The following is a 24,300-nucleotide window of genomic DNA, read 5'->3' as shown; positions in this document are numbered from 1 at the left end:
GAAAGAGAACGAGTGGCAGAGGAGCACCCTGAAAGGTGAGCCTGGAGCTCCCTGTCCTGCTCCTTCCCGCCTCTTTCTGCCCTGCACCCTGATACTGTCAAGAGCTGAGAGTTTCTCAGTCTGTGATTCCCAGGTAAATTCTCCACTTCCTTAAGCAACGAGGTCAACAACCCCCTGCACTACATAGAATACAGACCCCGGCCCGCAGATGCGATTGTCAGTTCTGTAAAGGAGAAGTTTGTTGAACGGATGGAGTACACCCCTGTGTGGAAGGCAAGGTGAGCCCTTCCTCACTAATCTGCGCTAGGTCCCACAGGTGAGACACCTTTGGCAGGAGGCCTCATTTTCTAGGGTTCTGCTCGTGCTGGAGGAGGGGTTGCTGACAACATCAATGGGGCCAACACATTATTTCTCACAATACTAGGAAGAGCCACTATTTATTGAGTTCCAACTCAGTATGAGGCATTTTTAGTAATTTAAACTCATAGGTTCTCACAACCACCCCGCTAGGTTGATGTCATTTCACACCTTCCCATGTGAGCACCCGGAATTCGCCTAACCCAATGAAATCTAAGCTCATTGAGGTGTGGTGGTGGTGTTTTTCCCCCAGGACAGCACTGCTTGCTTGGGGAACTGTGCTCACGAGGATGGTCAGTGGGCAATCCTGAGAGTGCACACTGACCAAGCAGAAGAGCTGGTTCTGACTCTGGTGCCCCACGGCCCAGCTGTGTGACTTCTGAGCCGTTATTAGCCAGTCTGCCATCCTTCATCCCTCTATCCCAACTACATCCCAGGAGTCTCACGAGAATGAAGTGTGTGGGAAGTCCCGGAAAACTGAGAGTGCTGCTCATATGTGGGCCACTGTTATGAACGGCTTGTTGTCCCCACAGCCCTGGGGGTGATCAGAGAATGACTTATCATCTCCGGTCTGCGGTGGAGGGAATTGAGGCTCAAAGGAGTCACATGATCTACCTAAGGTTCATCAGCACAGATCCTGTCACTCTGAGTCCAGGTATTCTCTAGTCTCCCTCCTGCCCTTGGAATGAACAGGTAACAGGATACAAAGTCAACACACAGAAATCAATCATATTTCTATATAATTGCGGTAAACAACTTCAAAACCGAAGTTAAAAAATACCGTTTCCAGGGCCAGCCAGGTGGCGCACTGGTTAAGTTCGCACATTCCCCTTCGGTGGCCCGGGGTTCCCTGGTTCAGATCCCGGGTGAGGGCATGGCAGCACTTGGTAAGCCATGCTGTGGCTGGCATCCCACATATAAAGTAGAGGAAGATGGGCACGAATGTTAACTCAGGGCCAGTCTTCTTCAGCAAAAAGAGGATTGGCAGCAGATGTTAGCTCAGGGCTAATCTTCCTCAAAAAAAAAAAAAAACCATTTCCAATCACCCTAAAAAAAGTAGATACTTGGCTATAAATCTAACAACACATATACAGGATCTATATACCAAAAACTACAAGATGCTGATGAAATCAATCAAAGATCTGAGTAACTGGAAAGATATATGGTGCCAATGGATTGAAAGATTCAACATAGAAGAGAGGTCAACTCTTCCCAAGTTGTTCTATTAATTTAATGCAATTCCAATCACAATCCTGCAGGCTATTTGGTAGATATGGACAAGCTAACTCTAAAATTTACATGAAAACACAAGGGACATGAATAGCTAAAATAATTTTGAAAAGAAGAATAAGGTTGAAGGAATTACATTATCCAATAAGAAGATTTACTATAAAGGAACGGTAATCAAGACAGTGTTCTACTGGCAAAGAGATGGATACATAGATTAAGAGAAGAGAATAGAGAGTGCAGAAATACAGCTACACAAATATGGCCAATTGAGTCTTCACAAAGTTGCAAAAGCACTTCAACAGAGAAAGACAGATAGTCTTTTAAAAACAGTTATGGGAAGAATTGGACATCCATATGCAAAATCAAGAAACAAAATAAACCAAAAATCTTCAATGCAAACTGCACATCATAATTAACAATTAGCTCAAAATGGATCATAGATCTAAATGTGAACTATAAAGTATAAAACTTTTAGAAGAAAACAGAGGAGAAAATCTTCATTAGGAAAGGAATTCTTAGATATGACACCAAAAGGACAATCCATAAAAGAAAAATCGATGAATTGGACGTCATCATAGTAGATAAAAACAACGACAAACAAACATATAGCAAGAGAGATTGGATTGGTGGTTACCAGAGGCAGAGGGAGGAGGGTGAAAGGGGTGATTAGGCACACATGTGGTGATGGATTATAATTGGTCTTTGGGTGGTGAACATGTAATCTACACAGAATTTGAAATATATTATGATGTACATCTGAAAGTTATGTATTGTTATAATCCAGTGTTACTGCTATAAAAACAAAAATTAAAATAAAAAATAAATAAATAAATAAAATGGAAAAAAATTGGACTTCATCCAAATTTAAAACTTTTGCTCCATGAAAGAATGTGATCAGAGAAAGAAAAGACAAGCTGGGACTGAGAGAAATTATTTACAAGTCACATATTTGACAAAGGACTTTTACCCAGCACATATAAAGAAGTCTTAAAAGTCAATGATAAGAAAACAAATAACTCAATTAAGAAATGGAGAAAGATCTGAATAGGTGCTCCACCAGAGAGAATACACGAATGGCAGATTAGTGCATGAAAAGATGCTCAACATCCTTAGCCATTAGGGAAATACAGATGAAAACCACAATGAGATACACCTAAACACCAACGAGATGGATAAAATAACAAACACTGACAATAACAAGTACTGATGAGGATGCAGGACAACTGGAAATCTCATATATTGTTGGTGGGCACGCAAAACGGTACAGCCACTCTAAAGCAACTCTGAGATTACTTTGAAAGTTTTCTCTAAAGTTAGATAGATTTTTACCATGTGATCCATCAATCCTCCTCCTAGCTATTAACCCTAAAGAAATGAAAAGTTATATTCATACAAAGACTTGCACACAAATGTTAGTAATAGCTCTATTCATAATTGACAAAAACTGAAAACAACCCAAGTGTTCTTCAGTGGGTCAATAGATAAACAAATTGTGATACAATGGAACATCATTGATTGATTAACAGGAATGGGTTGCTGCAGCACGGCTTACCAAGTGGTGCCATGCCCTCACCCGGGATCTAAACCAGGGAACCCCGGGCTACCGAAGGGGAATGTGTGAACTTAACCACTGCGCCACCTGGCTGGCCCTGGAAATGGTATTTTTTAACTTCAGTTTTGAAGTTGTTTACCGCAATTATATAGAAATATGATTGATTTCTGTGTGTTGACTTTGTATCCAGTTACCTGTTCATTCCAAGGGCAGAAGGGAGAGTAGAGAATAGCTGGACTCAGAATGACAGGATCTGTGCTGATGAACCTTAGGTAGATCATGTGACTTCTTTGAGCCTCAATTCCCTCCACCGCAGACCGGAGATGATAAGTCATTCTCTGATCACCCCCAGGGCTGTGGGGACAACAAGCCGTTCATAACAGCAGCCCACATATGAGCAGCACTCTCAGTTTTCCGGGACTTCCCACACACTTCATTCTCGTGAGACTCCTGGGATGTAGTTGGGATAGAGGGATGAAGGATGGCAGACTGGCTAATAACGGCTCAGAAGTCACACAGCTGGACCGTGGGGCACCAGAGTCAGAACCAGCTCTTCTGCTTGGTCAGTGTGTGCTCTCAGGGTTGCCCACTGGCCATCCTCGTGAGCACAGTTCCCCAAGCAAGCAGTGCTGTCCTGGGGGAAAAACACCACCACCACACCTCAATGAGCTTAGATTTCATGGGTTTAGGCGAATTCCGGGTGCTCACATGGGAAGGTGTGAAATGACATCAACCTAGCGGGGTGGTTGTGAGAACCTATGAGTTTAAATTACTAAAAATGCCTCATACTGAGTTGGAACTCAATAAATAGTGGCTCTTCCTAGTATTGTGAGAAATAATGTGTTGGCCCCATTGATGTTGTCAGCAACTCCCTCCTCCAGCATGAGCAGAACCCTAGAAAATGAGGCCTCCTGCCAAAGGTGTCTCACCTGTGGGACCTAGCGCAGATCAGTGAGAAAGAGCTCACCTTGCCTTCCACACAGGGATGTACTCCATCCGTTCAACAAACTTCTCCTTTACAGAACTGACAATCGCATCTGCGGGCCGGGGTCTGTATTCTATGTAGTGCAGGGGGTTGTTGACCTCGTTGCTTAAGGAAGTGGAGAATTTACCTGGGAATCACAGACTGAGAAACTCTCAGCTCTTGACAGTATCAGGGTGCAGGGCAGAAAGAGGCGGGAAGGAGCAGGACAGGGAGCTCCAGGCTCACCTTTCAGGGTGCTCCTCTGCCACTCGTTCTCTTTCTCTTTCAGTGTGTATGGGATTCAATGATTAATGGATCCTGCTCTTTTCATTGATTATTCAGAAGGAGACAGCTTTTCTTAACTACCTCCCTTGTGCCAGGCCCCATGCTGGTGGTTGACATGCTGTCTCATTTCATCCCTTCCCCATCCCAAAGGGGTAAGTGTTATCATCCCCACTTCATGAAACTGTCTCCAAGCCGCAGAGGGATGGAGCAGCACAGCCAGGTCTCTGCTGAGATGTTGTGGAGCCAGGATTTGGAACCAGGACTCGCAAACTCTGATGGGCCCCTCTCTCCATGGAGCCAGGCTAATATGTATGGATCTTTTGCAAACAAGTTCTGTTTGGGACACAGGAGAAGGTTTACCAAAAAATGCCATACAATTGCATCCTATAGAGAATAAAGGTCCTGAGTCCTTTACTTCCAAAGAATCCAGGGTGCTCAGTAGGAAGCAATACGATATTACAGTTCAGTGCGCACACATTCATGCTTCTAAACTCAAGGGCTGGTGCCGGCCCCGCTGGCCTAGTTGTTAAGCTCGACGTACTCCTCTTTGGTGGCCAGAGTTCGGTTTCCAGGAGTGGACCCACATCAGTTGTCTGTCAGTGGCCATTCAGTGGCAGGGGCTCGTATGAAAAAAAAGAGGAAGATTGGCAGCAGATGGTAGCTCAGGGCGAATCTTCCTCAGCAAACAAACAAACAAACAAACAAACAAACAAACTCAAGTTCTGATATTTAAGCTGAAAATCCTTCCCTATTTGCAGGGGCCAGATGGACCATATTCTCATCTCCCTTGTAGATGGCCCAGCGCTCATAGCCACTCCAGAGTCTCCACGAGCCCTCCAGGTGTGGTGTTTGGCTTCCCTGTGACAGAACTACCAGATGTACATGAACTGGAGCCCCAGCCCCTGTTCAAGAGAGTGGCTCCTTTTGGGGAAGGGGTGATGCTACAGCTTCATCGCCGCATAGGAAACCAGGGAGATGGGAGCACTTGTCGCATGAAGGAGGCCAGGCCCTGCTGTCGCTCTCACAGCATCTCCACTGTGCAGGCTCCGGAGACCTGAGCATGGGGAACCCCTCTTCCTCCCTCCCCCTACCCAAGAAGTGAGAAAGGAGAGCGGGTCCAGAGAGTGTGTCTGATTCATTCAGATGTGTGTTCACATGCTTGTGTCTGTGTGGATGTGTTTCTGCACATATGTTCTCATGAGGTCGTATGTGCCACATCTTTCCTATATGTCCAAGCTCCAGGGCCATCCAAGCTCCAACATTGGAAAGTCGGTCTTGAGTCTCTTCTCTCCTTGCAGACTGGCCCTGGGGCCCAGCACCCTCTACTCATGGTGTCCATAGTCACATCGAGTCCTCTCCTTAGATCCCCTTGTGGCCTCGGGATGACCTTCTCTCACAGCTGATGTTCCGAGAGATGCAAATTGAAGGGATCTTATTGTGACCCAACAGGCAGTCTGGCCAGGGACCAGAATCTTGTGGGGTCACACAGCTGTCAGCAGTGTGGTAGACCCCTGCCATCTGGCTCTTCAATCCACACAGCAACCTGAGGAAGAGGGGTTATTACCCACTTGTACAGGTGCAGGAACCGGGGTTCCAAGGGAATGATGATTTATTCAAGGTCACTTGTGTGAAGAGGCCCAGCTGGGTCTTTTCTTTGCCCACATGTCTCCCCAGTCACCCCGTAGTCTTGCCTTCCTCCCTTTCCTCACCCCATTCCTCGATCTTTTGGGGGATCAGACTTGGCCATCTCAAAATGTGTCTCTCTTCCTTGATTATTATTTTTTTTCCTTTTTCTCCCAAAAGCCCCCTGGTACATAGTTGTATATTCTTTGTTGTGGGTCCTTCTAGTTGTGGCATGTGGGATGTTGCCTCAGTGTGGTTTGATGAATGGTGCCACATCCGTGCCCAGGATTCGAACCAACGAAACACTGGGCCCCCAAAGCGGAGCAGGAGAACTTAACCACTCGGCCACTGGGCCAGCACCTCCTAGATTATTTTTAAGGGCAAAAGACTCTGAAAGAAATTTTGGCCTCTCCCACAACTGCCTAAAAGAGTTTAAGACAGAAGGCCTGTCCCAGGAAGGATCTAATACCATAAGATAACTACAGTATAATGTAAAATAGCTATGATAGACAGAAAGGCACCAGCAAGCCCCTTTTTATTAAAGTTCTATCTCTCGGGTCACGTTGTCTATAGATGGCTCAGCAAATAGCAAACATTTATGTTTCCTTCTCTGTAAATTTTATTTCTCCTCTTTGAAATCCCAAACCACTACCCCTCACATCCTCCTTTGTCTTTAGCTGAAGATGGTATTTAAGGTGGTGACTTCAGCCATTCTGGCAAGCTACTCGGTTTTCCTGGGTTTCTCCCATATGTACATGTTATTAAACCTTGTTTTAGTCTGTCCTCTTATTGTGTCTCATGTCAGTTTAATTCTGAAGCCAGCCAGAAGGACCTAGAGGGTAGAGGAATTGTCTTTCTCCCCTACAACGTCAATGGGCCACTGCAGGTCACCCAGGTTGCAAGAATTAATTCTTTTTCTGACCCCCTTTTCTCTATGTTCTTGATCTGGGGAATAACATCCCCTGCTCCAACCCCTCATTCTAGGTTTCCCAGCCCCAAAAGAGGGCCATCCTAGGTCCTCCAACTCCCTCCCTCATCCCTTCCCTCTGCCCCACCTACCCCCAGCCACTGCCACCTGCAGCCAATCACAAAGTCCAGTCAATGCTAACTCTAGAAGTTTCTCCTGACTTTACTTCCTCTCCCATCTCCCACCCACTGACTTTGATCAGGGCAGTCAGTCCCTGCCTCTGTGACCCCCATGGCCTCCCAACCAGCCTCTCTCTTCCTATCCCTGCCACTCCACATCCAGTCTCCCCAAGACCCACTTGGCTTTCCCAAAGGACATCTCTGGCCATGACCTTCCTCTGGCCTTAGGGCACAGGGCATGCCCTTTGGGCAGCTCACAGGCCCTTTATGACTGGTCCTTCCTCACCCCTCCTTGCCTTCCCTGTGCTCTGACCCCCAGGTTGACTGAACCACTTCCTTTCTCTCATCGCAGAGCTTGCTCTTGTCTCTGATGCTCTGCACATGAGTTATTTTTATCGCCAGCCATCTTCCTCATATCCACTCTTCCTTTTCTTCCTCCATCAGACATTCCTTCTCTGAGAAACTGCCCTGAAGGCCCCACCTCAGCTCAACTTCACTCTCTTGGTCCGTAGGCCACAAATACCTCTGCCTCTCCCTGCATGGGTCATGTGTTGCAATTCTCTGTGCCTGCCTGCACCCCTCTGGGCTTTGAGCTCCATTCAAGCAGGATCCTGCATGCTCTTCTCCTTCTCTCCCTGCGTCTCCAGGATACAGCAAAGGGCCTGGCTTGGAAAGGGGGACAAAGAAATATACATGGAAGAGGGCTGGAGGACCAGTGGGCCCAAGACTGCTGCCTAGCTCCTCCTCCATCATAGCCAGGACAGGGCAGGCCCGGAGACTGTCTCCACTTTGGAATCACAAGGGGATTTTTTCACTCTGAAACTGTCTAACTAAGGCAAGGCCTGGACTCTGTCGAAACAGCTGGTGGCAGATGAACTATGACCTTGGTTCCTGCCTGGATAAGGAGACAGGTTCCCCAGGCAACAGAGCCCTGATTCATTTTGGCAGCAAGAAACCCCTTCTCAGAACCAGGTGACACACAGGGTAGACTGCCCTCTGGAATGTGCAGCGTGTCTTGCCACAATTGCCCTGTTTCCAGCAATAGCCCAAGTCAGCTGGGTTTCTTTTCAGCTGCACACCGCTGAACTCTGTCTGCCCCTCCCTGGAACTTGCATTAACCTGGAGATCAGGGCTGATAAGAGGGGAGGTTTAAGAGTCAGAATGCTGAAGTTCGAATGCACTTAGTAAGGGAGGACAAATGCCGTGGGGGAAAGAGGAGAGAGACAGGACTGGAGCTCAGAAGGCCCTAAACTCCAGCTTGCAGCTGAGCAGACAAGGTGGGGGTTCACTCACACCCCAGTTCTGGGTCCTGCCATTGCCCACACTCCAGCTTCTTTCTCAGCTCAGCCAGCCACAGCTCCAAGACCCCCACAGTTCCTCCCACACTGGGGTCGCTGCGCCCCCGCTTCCCCATAGTGTGCCAGACACAGAGAGGAGGCTCACTCTGCCTGAAGAGCTCACAGCCCTGTAGGAAAAGGGACTTTTAAATCACAAATACAGTTTTCTGTGAAAGCCTTCCAAAGCCTTTCAAGCTCTAGAGTTAATTGTGTTCAAGGTCAGCAACCCAGACTGAGCTCTCTGTAGGAGCAGAGTGGCCCCTCCGCTGTACAGCCACTGATGGAAATGTCCCGGGGACTGACCTGAGCCATGGTGTCTGGAGGTTCTGCTGCTCATGGACCAGCTTCATATCAAAGTTGGGAATTTCACTTTCACTTTCCTTCTGACACTCTTTAAAAACTACTCAATACTAAACTTTTTTTAGAGAGAGACTAAACATTTGCTCTAGATGGAAAGGCCAATGACTACGTACCTCCAAACATGGAATCACTGGTGCCTTTAAGCCACTGGAAGCCGGTGGGTGGCTTTTGACTAGGCAACCAGCACATAAGATGCACTCACCTACTTCCATCCACCATCACTAACAGCTTTATTATAAGGCGACAAAGAGGCTGAAACCAGTTCTCGAACAATCAGACTGGTTCTCTGTAGGATCTGGCATGAAAGTGGGGGTGGTTGACTCACTGGAGACTGGAAGAGTATGCAGCAGGCTTGTGGATGTCGGCAGAGACCTCATCAGAAGGAGCTTGCGCCCAGGGCACTCAGGGAGGGAACGGCCTCTCCCAGCATCAGCCCCCGCCCCAGGTTCCTTTGGCCAGACAGAGCTCCAGACACAGGGGTCCAAAGTCCCTTGGCTCCTCTGTTCTTGTCCCCAGGCCTGGCACTGCCCGTTCTGTTTCCAAAAGAGCTTTATGTGTAAAAGAAGTAAAAGGGTCACTGACTGTTCACCTCCTTGTATTAAAGTCATGTTCAAAACGGAAAAAGAGAAAAAAAAGCAGCCAGGCCTTGTCTCTTTCAAGTAGTGTCACTTTGGGTAGTCGCCTGACCTCTCCTCCTCTCGATGGCCTTCTCTTTAAGAGTGGAGCCTTCGTCCTTGTCAGCAGAGAGGCAGTGAGCCTGTGGACCTGGAGCTCCAGAAGGTGGTGACTCGGGTCATTGCTGGCCCAGCTGGAGCCACCTCTGTCACTGGGCTTCAGTTACGGAGGCCCGTCTTCAGGGTAGAGGCCGTCAGGAGGATTCTGCCGCTGAGGTCTGTGCCTCTCCCCTCAGCTGCTCCTCTCCTGCTTCCACGTCTGGGATGTTACTCTTGCCTCACCTTCCAGCCTTCTTTCCTCCTCAGCGGCTCTGCTGTCAGGTTGGCTCAGCTCTTGAGCAGTTTGTGGCATCGATCCTCCCTGAGAAATGTTCAGCTGGCTCTGGGATTTATTCCACATCTTTTTTTGGATTGAGGTAACATTGGTTTACAACACACAAATTTCAGATGTGCAGCATTATATTTCAATTTCCGTGTAGAATGCATCATGTTCGCCAGCCAAAGACTGATTACCATCCATTCACATTTGTCTCACAGATATTTCTAGGGTCATCCCTCATGGTAGCCAGTAACAGATGCAAACATAACCTCCCAGAAGGGCAAGGAGGACAAGGCATTGAGGGAAGAGGTAGGGCCAGTCATCGAGGTTGCACTGTTCCCCAGGTGAGCAAGTGCCGGGGGTTTTCAGGGGGTCTAACTCTGAGATGACCACCTGATGCAATACCCAGCACTTGGTGGAGCCTCACCTTGGTCCTTTATTCAACGGGTATCGACTGAGTGCCTACTGCATGGCCTACTGCATGCCAAGCACTGTTGTAGGCACTTGGGGATGCACCTGTGAAGAAGGCTGATAAGAATAGGTGCCATTGTGGATCTTACCTTCTTGTCCAGGAGACTGACAAAAATATAGTGAGATGGACACTATATGAGATGGTCAAAGCTGAGAAAAATGGAGAAGGGAATGGGGATGCGGGTGGTGGGGAGGTGCAGGTTCAGATAGTGTGTTTGGAGACGGCCTCACTGAGTAGGTGACTTTTGGGTAATGAACTCAAGGAGGCAGGGAATGAGCCCTGGGCAAATATGTAGAAAGGTGTCCTGGGCGGGGAAGCAGCTATTGTCATGGCCCTGAGGCTGCACGTGTCTGCCAGGGTGTCTGGAGCCGGGGAGTGGGTCACAGGAGATGACAGCCGAGAGCTGACAAGAACCTGATGTACATGGGGCTACAGGCCATTGTAATGGTGTTGATTTTTACTCTGAATTAAGTGGGAGCCACTGGAGGGTTGGAGCACAGCAGTGACATGATCTGACTTATGTAGTTTTTGTAGACTCACCGGTTCCCGTGTTGAGAATAGTCTGCGGGGTCAAGGGTCGAGGCGGGAAAAGCAGTTTGCAGTCTTCCAGGCAACAAGAAATGATTCGATTCTTGACATGTTTTGAAGGTAGAGTGTATTGCTATGGCTTCTGTAACAAATACCGCAGACAAGGTGGCTTAACCAAAAGCATTTTATTTGGCCATGATTCTAGAGGCTAGAAATTCTAGAGGGATGGGTTGTTCTGAGGCCTCTCTCCTTGGCTTGTAGACGACTGCCTTCTCCCTTTGTCTTCACAAGATTGGTCCTCTCTGTGTGTCTGTGTCCTAATCTCTTAAGGACACCAGTTGGATTAGGACCCATCCATGTGACCTCATTTTAACTTAATTACCTCTTAGAGACCCTGTCTCCAAATACAGTCATATTCTGAGGTACTGGGGGTTAGGACTTCAATATATGAATGGGGGGGGGCATAATTCAACCTATAACACTTCCTTTATGTTGTAGCAGTATAATCCAGGTTTGTCTTGTCCATCGATCCTACTGGTAGGTATTAAACCCAGAGAAATGGAAAGCTATGTTCATACAGAGACTTGTACATAAATGTTTTTAATAGCTCTATTCATAATTGACAAAAACTGGGAACAACCTGAATGTTCTTCAGTGGGTCAATACATAAACAAATTGTGGGACAATGGAACACCATTGATTAATAAACAGGAACGGGTCACTGATACATACAGCAACTTAGATGAATCTCAAAAGGATAATGCTGAGTGAAAGAAACCAGTTTCAGAAGGCCACGTTCTATATGACGTCATTTACACACCATTCCCAAACAGACAGAACTGGAGTAATGGAGAAGAGATTGGTGGGTCACCTGGGCTCAGGGAGTGGGTGGAGGAGGTTTGACGACAAAGGGGTGACTAAGGGTGTTTTTGGGGTGAAGGAGTTCTTACACATCCTGATGGTGGTGGTGGTTACACAAATCTACATATATGTTAAAACTAGAATTTTACCCACTCCAAAAGGTCAATTTTATTGTGTTAATAAAAAATAAAATATACAGTAAGGATAACCACCAGAGGTGTAAAACCATATCTACAACTTACAAATCAGTCTAAAAAAAAAAGCGAGGATGATAAAGAGATCTCATTAATCCAACAGCAAGCAAGAAAGCTGAAAATATAAGCTGAAAAAATAGCATGGTAAATAGAAAACACGAAATAAGATGGTACAAATAAACCCAAAGATACCAGGAATCGCAGTAATAGAACTGTGACTGGGCACCCGCCCTCCCCCCAGGGAACATTGCCAGCGTCCCTTGCAGACAGCGTGGCTCTGTGACTGCGTGCTCGCCCCTGAGAGCGAGTGAAAACAGTGTGTGCCAATCCCAGGCCCGGGGCTTAGGAAATCAGGGGCCTTGTCCACATTCCCTATTTGCCTTCTCAGTGGCTGGAACCTAGACATGGCTGCCACTGAGCATCAGCCTGGGAGATGATGCTGATGCTCTGGGAGTGGCGGGACGATGACCAGGATGACCCTGAATGTCCATGGTGAGCAGAGCTGCCTCACTGACCTGGACCATTTTCTCCTAAACTGTTAGGTGAGAATGAAATAAACGTCTAAATTCTTTAGGCCACTGTATTTTGAGTGTCTTTGTTGGGCTACAAAACCAGCCTCCTACTCTAGGTCCTGAAGGCAGATGAGACACATCTCAGGCTCCTGGTGGAGGGAGGGGCAGAGTTTGAGGAGCCTTCACCCCCTTGTGCCTTCTCTCTGCTGTGGGGCCCAACACTCCTGCAGTCATAGGCTCATGGCCACAGAGCGAGCCAGGCGTGACATGGTGGTGACAGGTGGACAGTCTAATGAGAGGAGGAGAGGCAGGCCATACTGTGTAGCTCCAGGCATAGGTTGGCCTTCTTCTTCCCTGGTCAGGCCCTCTGGATCCCTCCTCAATGGTGGACACAGTAGAGCTGCACGCTGCCACTGATCCGGAGCTCCCGCAGCCGCTCCAGGGTTGGCTGGTCCAGGCTGGTGGTCCCTATGCCCTGTCCATTGAGCGCCAGCTTCAGCCCTCCCTCCTGGCACAGGAGCAGCACCTGGAAAATGAGGCCATGAGGCACTGCAGGCTTCCAGATAGACCCTCTATCACCTGCCTGATGCCCCACCCAGAGAGCCCCTCCTTCCCTCAGAGGACACAAGGACTGGACCCATGTGGTGCAAAAGCACAGGACAAGAGGCCCAGCTTGTCACCAGCCCACTGGGACCTTTCACAAGGATCTTCCCAGCCCTGGGCCTCAGTTTCACCATCTGTGACAGGGGTTGCTTCCCCTGGAGGAGTGATTCTCAACCCTGGCTGCACGTTGGAGTCATCAGAGAGCTTTTTAATAATGCTTTTGCCAGGGCCACCTGATTAATTAAATCTGGGTTTCTGGGTGTGGACTCCCTGGTGCCACCATGGAGGGTTGAGAGCCATGGCATGGGTGTTCTCTCCCCCAGTGGGTTCTGGCTTCCCCACCTCCCCAGTGACTCCCAGTCTCCTGGATGGGAATGCTGCTCTGCACTCCACCCCTGAGGGACGGAGGGACGAGGCCACTTGGTTCTGACCGACCTCGAAGAATCGCTGGGGGTAGAAGAGGAAGGGGGCCGAGATCAGCGTCTTCCGTCCCCAGGGCGAGATCCAGGCCAGAGTCCTGTCTGCGAAGGAAGCCCTGAGTGTCACAGGAACATGGGCGGCCTTGTCCCGCAGACTCAGTGTGAAACTGTGGAAGGGCCGAGAAGGGACTCAGCTTCCATAGCTGCCAGGCCATGTCTCCCTGACTCCACTGGGCTGTGGCTGCTGGGCCCTGATGGGAGGATGGAGGTGGGAGAAGGGCTGGAAGATTTGGAAGATTCCCTCGCAGAAACAGGCAAGCCCTTGGACACCTAACAACTCAGAAGGGTGGCAACCGCTGATGGAGTCTTAGGATGAATCCCCATGTTATCACCTTCTGGCTGGAGGACCACTGGGAAGCAAATTACCTTGCCTGAGCCTCAGCTTCCGCTCCTCAAAATAGCGATAATTATGATAATAGTACTAGCTAACATCTGTTGAGTTCTATGTGCTAGGTATAGTCTTAAGTGTTTTGCCAATAGTGTAGGGGCTAGAGCAAGGCTATTTGGGTTCAATGCTCCTGTGCAACTTTCTAGCCCTGTGACCTTGGACAAGTCACTTACTGTCTCCTTGTATCAGTTCCCTCATCTGTAATGTGGGGATAACAATGGTACTCGTATAACTCAACAACAACAAAAAGAACAATCCAATCAAAAAATAGGCAGAAGATCTGAGCAGACATTTTTCCAAAGAAGATTTACAGATGGCCAACAGGCACGTGACAAGATGTTCCATGTCGCTAATTATTAGGGAAATGCAAATCAAAACTATAATGAGATATCAACTGACACCTGGCAGACTGGCTATAATTAATAAGATAAGAAATAAGTGTTGGAGAGGATGTGGAGAAAAAGAAACCCTCCTACACTGCTGGTGGGAATGCAAGCTGGTGCAGCCACTATGGAAAACAATACGGAAATTCCTCAAAAAACTAAAAATAGAAATACTATATGATCCAGCTATTCCACTACTGGGTATTTATCCAAGATAAGAAATAAACAATTCAAAAGGATTTAAGATATGGAAGCAAGCCAAGTGCCCATCAGAGGATGAATGGATAAAGAAGATGTGGTATATATAACAATGGAATACTACTCATTAAAAAAAGACAGAGTTGTGCTATTTGCGACAACATGGATGGACCTTGAGGGTATTAGGTTAAAGGAAATAAGTCAGACAGAGAAAGACAATATTGTATGATTTCACTCATATGGGAAAGATAAACAAACACACAGATGAGGAGAACAGAGACTAGTGGTTACTAGAGGAAAAGGGAGTCGAGGGTCGTCAAAAGGGGTAAAGGGACACATATGTATGGTGTTGGCTAAAAACTAGACTATTGGTCATGAACACGATGCAGTCTATACAGAAACTGAAATATAATAATGCATACCTGAATTTACACAATGTTAAAAGCCATTATGATCTCAATAAAATAAAAAAAAAATTACCTGCTGTATCACTAATAATAACCATGTGACTTTGAACTATGAACCTGGTCTCACCTCTCCACATTTTGGCAGGAGGAAGTGTTCTTTCTATCACTGGGAACTTTTTCATTTTCCCTATAAAATTGGGATTATATTTCTCTTTTTTTTACAATAGGGAAGCTCAGGACGCCAGAATCAGAGAGGTGTATGGACTTGCCCATGACCACACAGTTTATAAGAGGCAAAATCAGGAACCTAACCCAGTTTGGAGGCCCATGCTGTCCAGGGTCGTGCAGCACTGCCCCAGAATTCAGAGGCCTGATTAGGAGTATGCGGGGCCAGGGTTTAGTGAGGTCAGTGACTTCAAAAATAAAATCAAAATGAAAGGGGATCTGGCGGGGAACACACAGGGTGCCCCCCTCGTCCCCCTGCCCCTCCACTGAGAGAATTTGGTACCACCACATTTGTGGAGCACTTGCTGTGCGCCTGGCACAATTCTAAGCCTTTACACCACCCCTGAAGCCGGCACTATTATTACCCCTTTTACAGACAGGGAAACTGAGGCACAGAAAGGAAAAGTAACAGCCCTGAAGTTGCACAGGTAGAAAGTGTCCTCAGCAGAAGTCAGTCCCAGGCAATCTGGCCTAGAAATCCAATGTATTTCCAGAAAGAAGGGGAGGAAAGACGGAAGGAGGGAAGGAAGGAAAGAAAGAAAGAGACAAAGAAAAAAAGAAAAAGAAAAAAGAAAAAAAGAAAAAGAAAGACCCTTGTCTAACTGGCTTGGAGCTCACGGTTTGGGACAGGGAGCGGGCGCGCCCCCTACTGGAGAAGTTAGTTATTGCGTCCCGCCGAGTCCCCACTTCCCAGCACCTGCCCTCCCCTCTGGGGCCACCAGGCTGTGTTTCCTAAACCAGGCACTGTGTCACCAAGGGGGGGCCCATCCTCTTGTTGGGTCTCAGCCTGCGCCTGCAAAGCGCCTTTCCTGAGGCCCCAGCAGGGACTTGCGAGGAGAGGCTGGCTGGCCTGACCAGATACACAGGCAGGGAAGATACTCCCACAAGTGGGGCTGCGGCGGCCCGGGAGGCAGCCTGAGCCCTGGTCCCAATCCCAGCCTGACTGTCACAAGGTCTGTGACCCTAGGCGATTTCCCTCTCCTCTGTTTCCTTATCTGTAAGATGGGGATTAAATGGTGGAGTTGGAGATAAAGAGGTAATGCTTATAAAGCTGGCGCCCGGCACAGACACGCTTCTCCCTCCCCTCCATCCGCGTACTTACTCCTTTGGCTCTGGCAAGACCAGCCCCCGCACTATGATGACCTGTCCGGGCCAGAGACCCCGCGGAAGGGCACGTGAGCAGGGCACCTCCTGAAGGAACAGGGAGATGACTGAGAAGGTGGCTCACAGAGGGGCTCTGGGGGGCTGCCGCCCCCAGGAGTGGCTTTCTGGGCTGCCCTCCGGGAGCCCTGGAGCAGGTCAGTCTCTGCCTCTAGGCCTGCAGCCAGGAGGAGACTCAGCTTTGCTCGTTTATTGAGCACGTACTGCCGGCCTGGCCTCCTATAGTCCTCTCCAGGCTGAGCTCCGGGCCCCTCTGTGCCGTGAGCATCATGGATGTCCCCCATCACTGCACCCTGAACTGTAATGGTCCTTCATTGGTCTGCCTCCCCACCAGCCAAGAGCAACTGGTGGGCTGGGACTGGCTTGTCCCTCTATCCTAGAGCCCAGTGCTGGGCCTGGCATAGAAAAGTATCAGTTAATTGCGTGCAGAGTAAACGGAGAGAAGGCACAAAGAAGCTGTAGCTTCAGCCTGAAGCTGCCCTGCCCACCACAGCCTGCAGCTTTGTATAAAGGTAGGACAAACCCTGGGGGCCTTTCCTACCAGGTGGGGGTGTCCTCCCACCCCTCATGGAGCAGGGGGGAGACAGAACCTCTGAGGGAGGTCACTTACCAGCTGGGGGCTCTTCGGCAGGAAAGGCTGTCAAGGAAGGAAAGAGGAGACATGCAAGCCTTGTGGAGTTTGCTCAATGAGGGAACCTCTTGTTATTATTATTAAAAATTGAGGATATTTGGGGTTTGTCTCTCTCAGAGACAATGCAAGTAAGTCACTGGAGTTCCAGCAGGGTCTTCTTGAATTCAGAGGGACACTAGCCCTGGAATAATGGCGAAGAACTCGATGGAGGGTCTGTGTGGCCTTGGGCAAGTACATGGGCCTCATCTAGCCTTCCGCCCCACAGGCCGACCCCAGCTGCCTTGCAGGGTTGCTCTGGGAATTGAAAGCTCCAACCTAAAGCGATCTTCTGAAAGGAATGCCAGGGCCCTGTCCAGTCTGGGCAGCCAGCCCACCCCTAGCCATCTTCCCAAGCTGGGCTGGGAGAGGCAAATCCAGGCTCTGCAGGGACTGAGCGGGCTGTATCCATGGCAACAGCACAGGGAAGGAAAGGGCAGCTGGGCCCTGTGTCTTCTGAGCAAGAGCCCAGGGCAGGACAGGTCACGCTGGGAGGGGGGAGAACCAGCAGCTCAGCTCGCATGGCTGGGACCACAGGGGCCAAACTTGTTCTCAGGAGACTCACGTGTCCAACCGGATACTCGCTGCCGCCCTCCACAAACGGCTGTTCAGAAAGAGAAAAAGCAACAGGCAGGATTCCAGACCCTTGCAAGTCCTGAGAGCTATTTATTTGCCCTGCCTGCCCTGCTTGTGCCTGGGAGGCGGGCAGAGGCCAGCTTTGGCCTTGCCGGCTCCCTCATTCTTCCCATCGGCCTCGTCAGTGGTTCTCACACCTGGCGTTTTGAACGTGCTGGTTCCATGGCCCCACCTCAGACTGACTGGTCCTAGAAATCTGCATTTTTACTAAGTTCCTCGGGAAGGGATGATATCGCCAGCTGCTATGTTTGGGCCACCCGCTGCAAGTCTCCAAGTCATTCACCTCCTGGCCGTTGCTTTTCTGCATCAGCCAGACCCCACATCCAGGACCGACTTCTGCCTAAGGCTCTGGGGTACCCCTTCTGAGGTCACTTTCTCTGCCCCTTACCCCACTCATATCTGACACCGGGACGGATCCCCTCTACCTTGGCTATAATTGGTGTGACAGGGCTTGTCTCGGGCAGGAGGGGGTCCCGGGCCTGTCCAGGCATCAGGGGGAGTCAGGGGCTGCTGCTATCCAGTCCTCGGCTCCAAGTGAACTTACGTTGATGTTCAGGAATCCAACAGCCTTCACCAAGATGTCACCAAATATGCCCAGGGTGTCCACCCGAGACAGTGGGAGCCGGTAGCGGTAGTGGAGAAAGTGCTGTCCATTCACGCTCACCTGGAGACAGACAGAGGCTGGCTCAGCAGCCGCTGATGCTCACTGAGTTTGTGCTAACATGCCAGGAATCAGTGCGCACTCTTACATGGAATTTTCCTCATTTAACTTCACAGCAACTCTAGGAGGCATGTACATATTACAGACGAGGTGCCTGGGGCTTGGGGAACTTAAGTGACCTTCCCAAGGTTGCAAAGCTGGCAGATGGCAGAGCTGGCTTTGGAACCAAGGCACCTCTCGACATCCCTCTCTGCCCCTGACACAGCACTTCCCCACATCGCCCCTCATTTCGCCTCTCAGCAGACTCTCCAGCAGCAGCAGCAGCAGCATCCCCATCCACAGGGGAGGAAATGGAGGCTCAGGAGGCTGTGTGAACCCCTGTCCCTCCCTCCCCCCACTGCTGGCTCCCCACCGACTCCCCTCTCCCCTGGAGAAGTCTGGAGATCCCACCATCTTTCTGGCAGGAGGTCACATGGGTGGTGACAGCCTTGAGGTCTGGTTCTCTCTCCGTGCCCCCACCGCCTCAGCTGTGAGATGGGGAGATTGAAAGTACCCTCCTCAAGGGTTGTTTTGGGGATTCAATGAGCTGATATTTAAGGGCTTAGAACAGTGCCTGGCACATGGCAAGAGCTCTCCCAGTGCTTGCTGTGACTATGGTAGTGGTGTCCTCTCCAGGGCCAGGGCACCATACAGGGCTCCTGCTGCCATGTGTTCCAGGCCATGTGGCCCAGGGCAGCTTGGAAGCGGGCTCAGCAGCTCCTTGGTCCTCAACCCCTCCCCCCAATACCCCTTACTATGGTGACATGGAGAATTCAGCTGAAGGAAGGAGGGGTGGAAGGACACAAGCTCCGGACACTCGAGGCCCATCCCTTCCACTCACCTTCATCTGCTCATTTTCAAAGAGAAAGAGGATGAGGAAGCTGTCGCCTCTCTGCAGGGCCACGTTGGGCCATCGGGCCTCGACCTGCCAGTGCCCATGGTGCAGGGTGTTGCAGATGACGTGGGGCTTGGTGGTGTGGAAGCGAGGGTTGAAGTGGATGGCGATATCTGGCCGGGGATACAGAGTGCAGCCGCACTGAAAGTCCACCTGGAACCTGGTGAGAGGTGGGGCTCTGAAGGGACACTTCCCGTCAGAGACCCCCAGAGACCCCGAAGGCAGAGAGGAACCCCTAGCTCGATGCCTCTGGGGCTGAGCTCCAGCACCCCCGTGGAGCACTCCCCTTACCTGTGTGCATTGCGAGGGACCACTCCCTGTAGCATGACCATCTTGCCCGCACGCAGGCCACCAAAAATTGTCGTGACATAAGGAACCACCTGAACAAGGGGAGAAACCCATCCATACAGGGTTGGAGAAAGAGCCTAGAGACCCCTGTGACAGGATGGTGGGAAGGGAAGAAGGACAAGGAAACTCAACTCTCCCGCCCCAAACGGAAAATGCCCTTGGGGGAAAAATTAGTTTTCTCTGAAATGTTCCCTTCTGCCTACTCCCCACTCCTCGACCTTCACATGTCAAAGCCACATTGCACCAGGGAAGCCAAGTTCAGCTCCTTCACCTCCTTGGAGCACCAGCCCAGCCCCTCTCCCCAGCTCCTAGGGCGCAATAGTGTCCCCAGTGAGGCTTGCTGCCCACTAGATGGCGCCGTGGCCTCCAGAAACTTCCTGAGGCCTGTTTCTTGGCCAGAGTCCAGGAACTGGAGGGCAGAAGGATGGACAAGTCGGGTCCTGAGAGGTACCCTGATATGGATGGCTGGAGAGATTCCTAACAATCGAAGCTGCCTGGCATTCCTAAAATACAACACACACTTTTATAACTCTCTGCCTTTTCGGGCTGTTTCCTCTGCTCTCCCTCCCCCCTGTGAAATCCAACTTGACTTTCAAGGCTCCTGACATCTTCTCTGACACCCTCTCCAAGCATTGTCCACTTCAGTGCCTGAACTATCCCTTCCCTCCCCTGTGTTCCTAGAACACTTCACCCGCATGGCTAGCTTGCTCCTTGGCCGGCTGGCTTAGAGGGAGATGTATGGGCTGGCTGTTTACGCTGGGAGGCACAAGCCTCTCAAAGCTGAAGCCCTATCTTTCCCTTCTGTGCTCAGTGCCCCGCCTGGCGCAGCGAGGGCTCTGAGTAGGTGTTTGCAGAGTGAATGTGAACATGCAGCAGGTGCACATCGAAAAGTATCACAAGCTGGCCTTCACGTGGTGTTCTCCAACTCCCAGCAGCCTTCAGAAACCCAAACCACCTAGAAAGAGCCGAGACCCAACAGTGGGCCCTCTAGGTGGGAGCTCGCAGCCTGCAAAGCAAGGAGCCGTTGGAACTTGGGCAGTGCTCCCCCCATTACTCAGGCACCTGGGGAGGCGGGGAGCTCCTGAGTGTCACAGCTCCCACAGCTTTGCTGGGCTCAGCACTCAGTCCCTCCCACTTCCCAGGCTCCAGGCCTGGCCTGTAATTAACTGAGCCGATGCAACTCTCATGGGAGAGAGGGCCAAGTAGAGAGAAAGGGATAATTAGTGCTCATTAGTGGGAATTGGCTGGCCAGCCACTTTGCTAAGCTCAGGAGGGCCTTCCAGAGCCTATAGGCAGGTGCAGAGGGCTGGCAGGGGGGGGTGGGAGGGTTGGGGTGGGCAGCGGGGAAGCAGGGCTCAGCTGGAAGGGAGGAGCCCTGAGACCCAGGCGGTTGCAGATCCCAGCGACTGCTCACCGGGTGGAAGACGGGTGGCTGCAGGATGAAGGTGTCAGGAAGTGGGTCCAGTTTCTCTCCAGATGACATGAGGGGTGGGGTGTCTCCAACTTGTGCTGCTGATGCTGATTCCAGGAGCCCCCACTGGATTGACTCACTTTTCCCAGCCCCAGCCTGGATCCTAAGAGCCTGGGGCAGCTCTCCCAGCTGTTAGTCTCCCCTGTGCCCAGCAGGGTCCTAATGCCCCTTGCAGCGGGCCTGGGAGAGCCCCAACCAGCTGGAGTGGGGCTGTGGGCAGAAATCCCTGTCCAGGGGTAGGAAGCTCATACTAACTGACTAACTAGCCCCTCTGGGTCTGAAGCCCACGGCCTTGGCAGAGGAAGGCCAGAGGCTGGCTCCTTTGGGGCCAACCAAGGTTTGTGGTTTTGGGGCTGCCTTCTGTTCTGAGCCCTCCCAGATCACAGGCTGGGCGGGGGAGGTGCACTTGGGCAGGTCCCAGGAGAAGCCCCGCCCCAGCTTCCTGGATGCCGTTGAGTGGCTTCCCCTCGCCCTCCATCTGCTCCCTCTCCGTCCTCCCCTCCTCTTCCCCTCCCCACTCCGCCTCTACTCACCTTTCTTCCTTCCCTGCTTCCTCTCTCCCCACAAAGTTTTCTTCTCTTTCTCTCATTTCCCTGTCCCTTTCCCACTCTTCTCCCTTTTGCAAGTTTTATAGTCCCCTGTGGCTCGATTTCAGCTTCAGCTGGCAATGCCAGGGCCCAGCTGCGGTCACAAGAGAGTAGAGTGAGGGGAGGTGAGAAAAGAGCAAGGGGAGAGGAGAGTCCCCTTAGGCTGAGAAAAGGCAGCAGCGTGCAGTGGGGAACACACAGCTGCACCTTGCTCAGCCTCTGTTCTAACGTGCTGTGTGCCCTGGGACAAGTCATTTGCCCTCTCTGGGCCTCCCTCTCATCATCTGCATATAGAGAGGGCAACTATTGCAGCATGTCTCCAAGGCAGGTCTGTACCTGGGGGTGGGCCCAGATAGCTGCGTTTTCATCAAGCTCTCCCATGATTCTTTGCACAGGAGTCATTCCAGTTCTAGTTCAAATTCCAATAAGGCTTTCCCTTTAAAAAGCAGCAGAACCTGTGACCTTTATCCTGGGTTGGGAGGTCCCGGGGATCTGACCACAACATCTCACTTGGCAGCAGGGAATTCCTGGCAGGACGAAGCTGGGCAAAGGCCCCAGTGCAGGGGTGCTGAGGGAAGAGGAAGCTGCTGCCCTGATGGAGGGGTGAGTGCAGGGGCGGGCCCCTTGGGAAAAGCATCTTAGCCGTTGTTACTCAAGGGCAGAAGCTTGTTAGAAATGCAAACTTTTGACCCCCTCAACCTGCTAAAGAGGGCTCTGTAGGGGAGGAAGACATTTCCTCTCCCCACTGTGGGTTCTTCTCTGGCCGGAGAACGAATTAAATTCACATGAGACAGAGTAACAGGAGAAAATTAAACACAGCTTCATCACATGTATACATGGGAGGCTCAGGCAATCTAAGCAACTCACCCAAATGGCTGAAGCCACCACCTTAAATATCATCTTCAGGTAAAGACACAGCAGGATGTTGGGGGTGGGGGGAGTCAGTTACAGGAGGTTACCAGACAAGCACAGTAAACAACAATAAGATTATTATGCAGATTTCAGTCCTTGCCTTCTGCATTGATAAGAGTTTCTAGAGATAAGGTCATCCCCCCTTCTTCCTGGTACAGAGAGGGAGACATCTTTGCAGATGGAGATTTCCTTTACAATGTAAATGTTGCTTAACAAAGGGTAAGTAAATTCTACTTTTCAGTTGCTTTCCTGTCTGTGGTTTATTAAAAGTAACCAGCCCCAAATAATCCTCATGCCAAAGAGACATATCTTGGGGTGGCCAGTTTCAGTCCCCCACAGCTCTCTGAGTGTAGGGCCCAGGAATCTGCATTTTAATGGTCTCTCCCAAGTGATTCTGATACATGTTACTGTTTGAGAAGGACTGACTTAGATGCTAACGGGCAGGGCTTGGGGGATGGAACCAAGCAGTTTATTCAGATCTTGCAGGGTAGGTGGAGCTGGGCTGCTCAAGGTGCTTTGTGTGTGGAAATTCAATCAGAGGTGTGCTCAGGCACTATCATCTATATACACAGCAGGAACGAGAAACCAAACATGGAAAAACCAGTTGGACAGCAACATGGCGCCCTGCCCCTGGGAGTCAGATCTGGGGCCTGGTCTCAGTGTCGTAGCACCATTCTTGAGGCAAATGCACCCTCCCCCTCTGCCCATCAGAGCCTCAGCTTCTGGTCTGGGCATTGAGGAAGGAAGACGTATTAATTTGCTAAGGACACCTCGCAAAATACCATAGACTGGGTGGCTTAAACAACAGAAATTTAATTCATCACAGTTCTAGGGGCAAGAAGCCCAAGATCAAGGTGTCAGCAGGGTTGTTTTATCTAAGGCCTCGCTCCTTGGCTTGTGGATGGTTACCCCTTGGTCTGTGCGTTTGTGTCCTAATCTCTTCTTATAAGGAGACCGATCATGTTGCATTAGGGCCCACCCATGTGACCTCATTTTACCTAAATTACCCTTTTAAAGGCCTTATCTCCAAATACAGTCTCATTCTAGTTACTGGCGGTTAGGACTTCAACATGCATTTTGGGGCTGACGGGGGTGGAGGGAGAGGCACAACTCTGCCTGTGACGGAAGATTAGCTATAACTGTTCTCTTTCTGAAACCTCAAGGCTATTGCACCTGTCAGGAGTGGGGGCTGATAAGGGCCTGCACCGGGGGAGGCAGCAGAAAGGAGAAGGATGGCGCGGTTTCATTTCTCTTTTCAGGTGACCCTGGTTTTTGGCAGGTGGGAGGGACCTGGTTGGGTTTAAGTCACCTCAAGAACTTGGTGAATATTAGAGGCTCCGGAATTAGAGAGGGTCTTTGTGTCTGTTGGTCTGTCCGGGGTAAGGAGAGGGAAAATCTCTCTTCCTGAGCCAGAGTGAGGGGGAGCTTTGGGAGAGGTCCAGGAAAGGGCTGATGAAGACCCTGACCCTGAGGGGACCCCCCTGCCCCAGGCCCCCTCTCACAGCCCAGCTCCCTACACCTTGTACTTCTCCCCCAGAGCACTATCCTAACTGGTCATTCTCTACTGAAGACATTTAATGCTCATCTCCCATTCTTCCTATTCCCCACCTATGACTTCCATGAAGGCAGATTTATTCTTACATCCTTAGTACTGAGCAAAATGCCTGATACAGAGCAAGTGCTCCGAATCTATTTAGAGAATGAATGACTGGAGCAAGTGATGCTTTACGGCTCCTGTCTGGTCTCTGCCTCCTTCCTTATCTCTCTCCCAGCAGATGTAGAATTGTGGCCAAGCACAAACTAGTCACATACTCTGCCCCCTGGCCGCAGATTGTAACTGAAGTAATTTTACCTATATCCATCAATTACCAATTAATAGCCCGGGA

At 50.3% G+C, this 24,300-nt stretch overlaps 1 protein-coding gene across 6 annotated transcripts; it reads right to left on the bottom strand.

The window, feature by feature from the left end:
- Nucleotides 1–10,957: 10,957 nt before the first annotated feature.
- LGALS12 (galectin 12) lies at nucleotides 10,958–21,841 on the bottom strand. 6 transcript variants are annotated; one of them, XM_070564148.1, is made up of 9 exons: nucleotides 21,449–21,841; nucleotides 19,388–19,476; nucleotides 19,043–19,256; nucleotides 18,046–18,165; nucleotides 17,431–17,469; nucleotides 16,809–16,835; nucleotides 16,140–16,228; nucleotides 13,393–13,543; nucleotides 10,958–12,880 (listed from the first exon to the last, which is right to left on the bottom strand). In XM_070564148.1, exons 1-9 carry the CDS (start codon nucleotides 21,755–21,757, stop codon nucleotides 12,734–12,736), a joined length of 1,185 nt encoding a protein of 394 aa, XP_070420249.1. In that variant the 5' UTR covers nucleotides 21,758–21,841; the 3' UTR covers nucleotides 10,958–12,733. The 6 variants fall into 6 exon arrangements, with proteins under 6 accessions (XP_070420249.1, XP_008509050.2, XP_070420252.1 ...); XM_008510828.2 differs by having other exon boundaries at nucleotides 20,859–21,840; XM_070564151.1 differs by lacking the exon at nucleotides 16,809–16,835 and having other exon boundaries at nucleotides 20,859–21,840.
- Nucleotides 21,842–24,300: the final 2,459 nt, after the last annotated feature.

The sequence above is a fragment of the Equus przewalskii genome, chromosome 11 (assembly GCF_037783145.1).
Source record: "Equus przewalskii isolate Varuska chromosome 11, EquPr2, whole genome shotgun sequence".
NCBI lineage: Eukaryota > Metazoa > Chordata > Mammalia > Perissodactyla > Equidae > Equus > Equus przewalskii.
This window is presented reverse-complemented; position numbering and strand designations above follow the sequence as displayed.

What these genes read in the sequence shown, in the direction of transcription:
- LGALS12 (XM_070564147.1), bottom strand. Translation starts at nt 21,757, where the DNA reads ATGACTTGTCCCAGGGCACACAGCACGTTAGAACAGAGGCTGAGCAAG. An exon ending in TTGGATTCCTGAACATCAAC is followed by an intron (nt 17,470 to 18,045) that starts GTAAGTTCACTT and finishes CTTTCTGAACAG; the next exon opens with CCGTTTGTGGAGGGCGGCAG. An exon ending in GCGAGTATCCGGTTGGACAC is followed by an intron (nt 13,544 to 17,430) that starts GTGAGTCTCCTG and finishes GCCCTTCCACAG; the next exon opens with TTTCACACTGAGTCTGCGGG.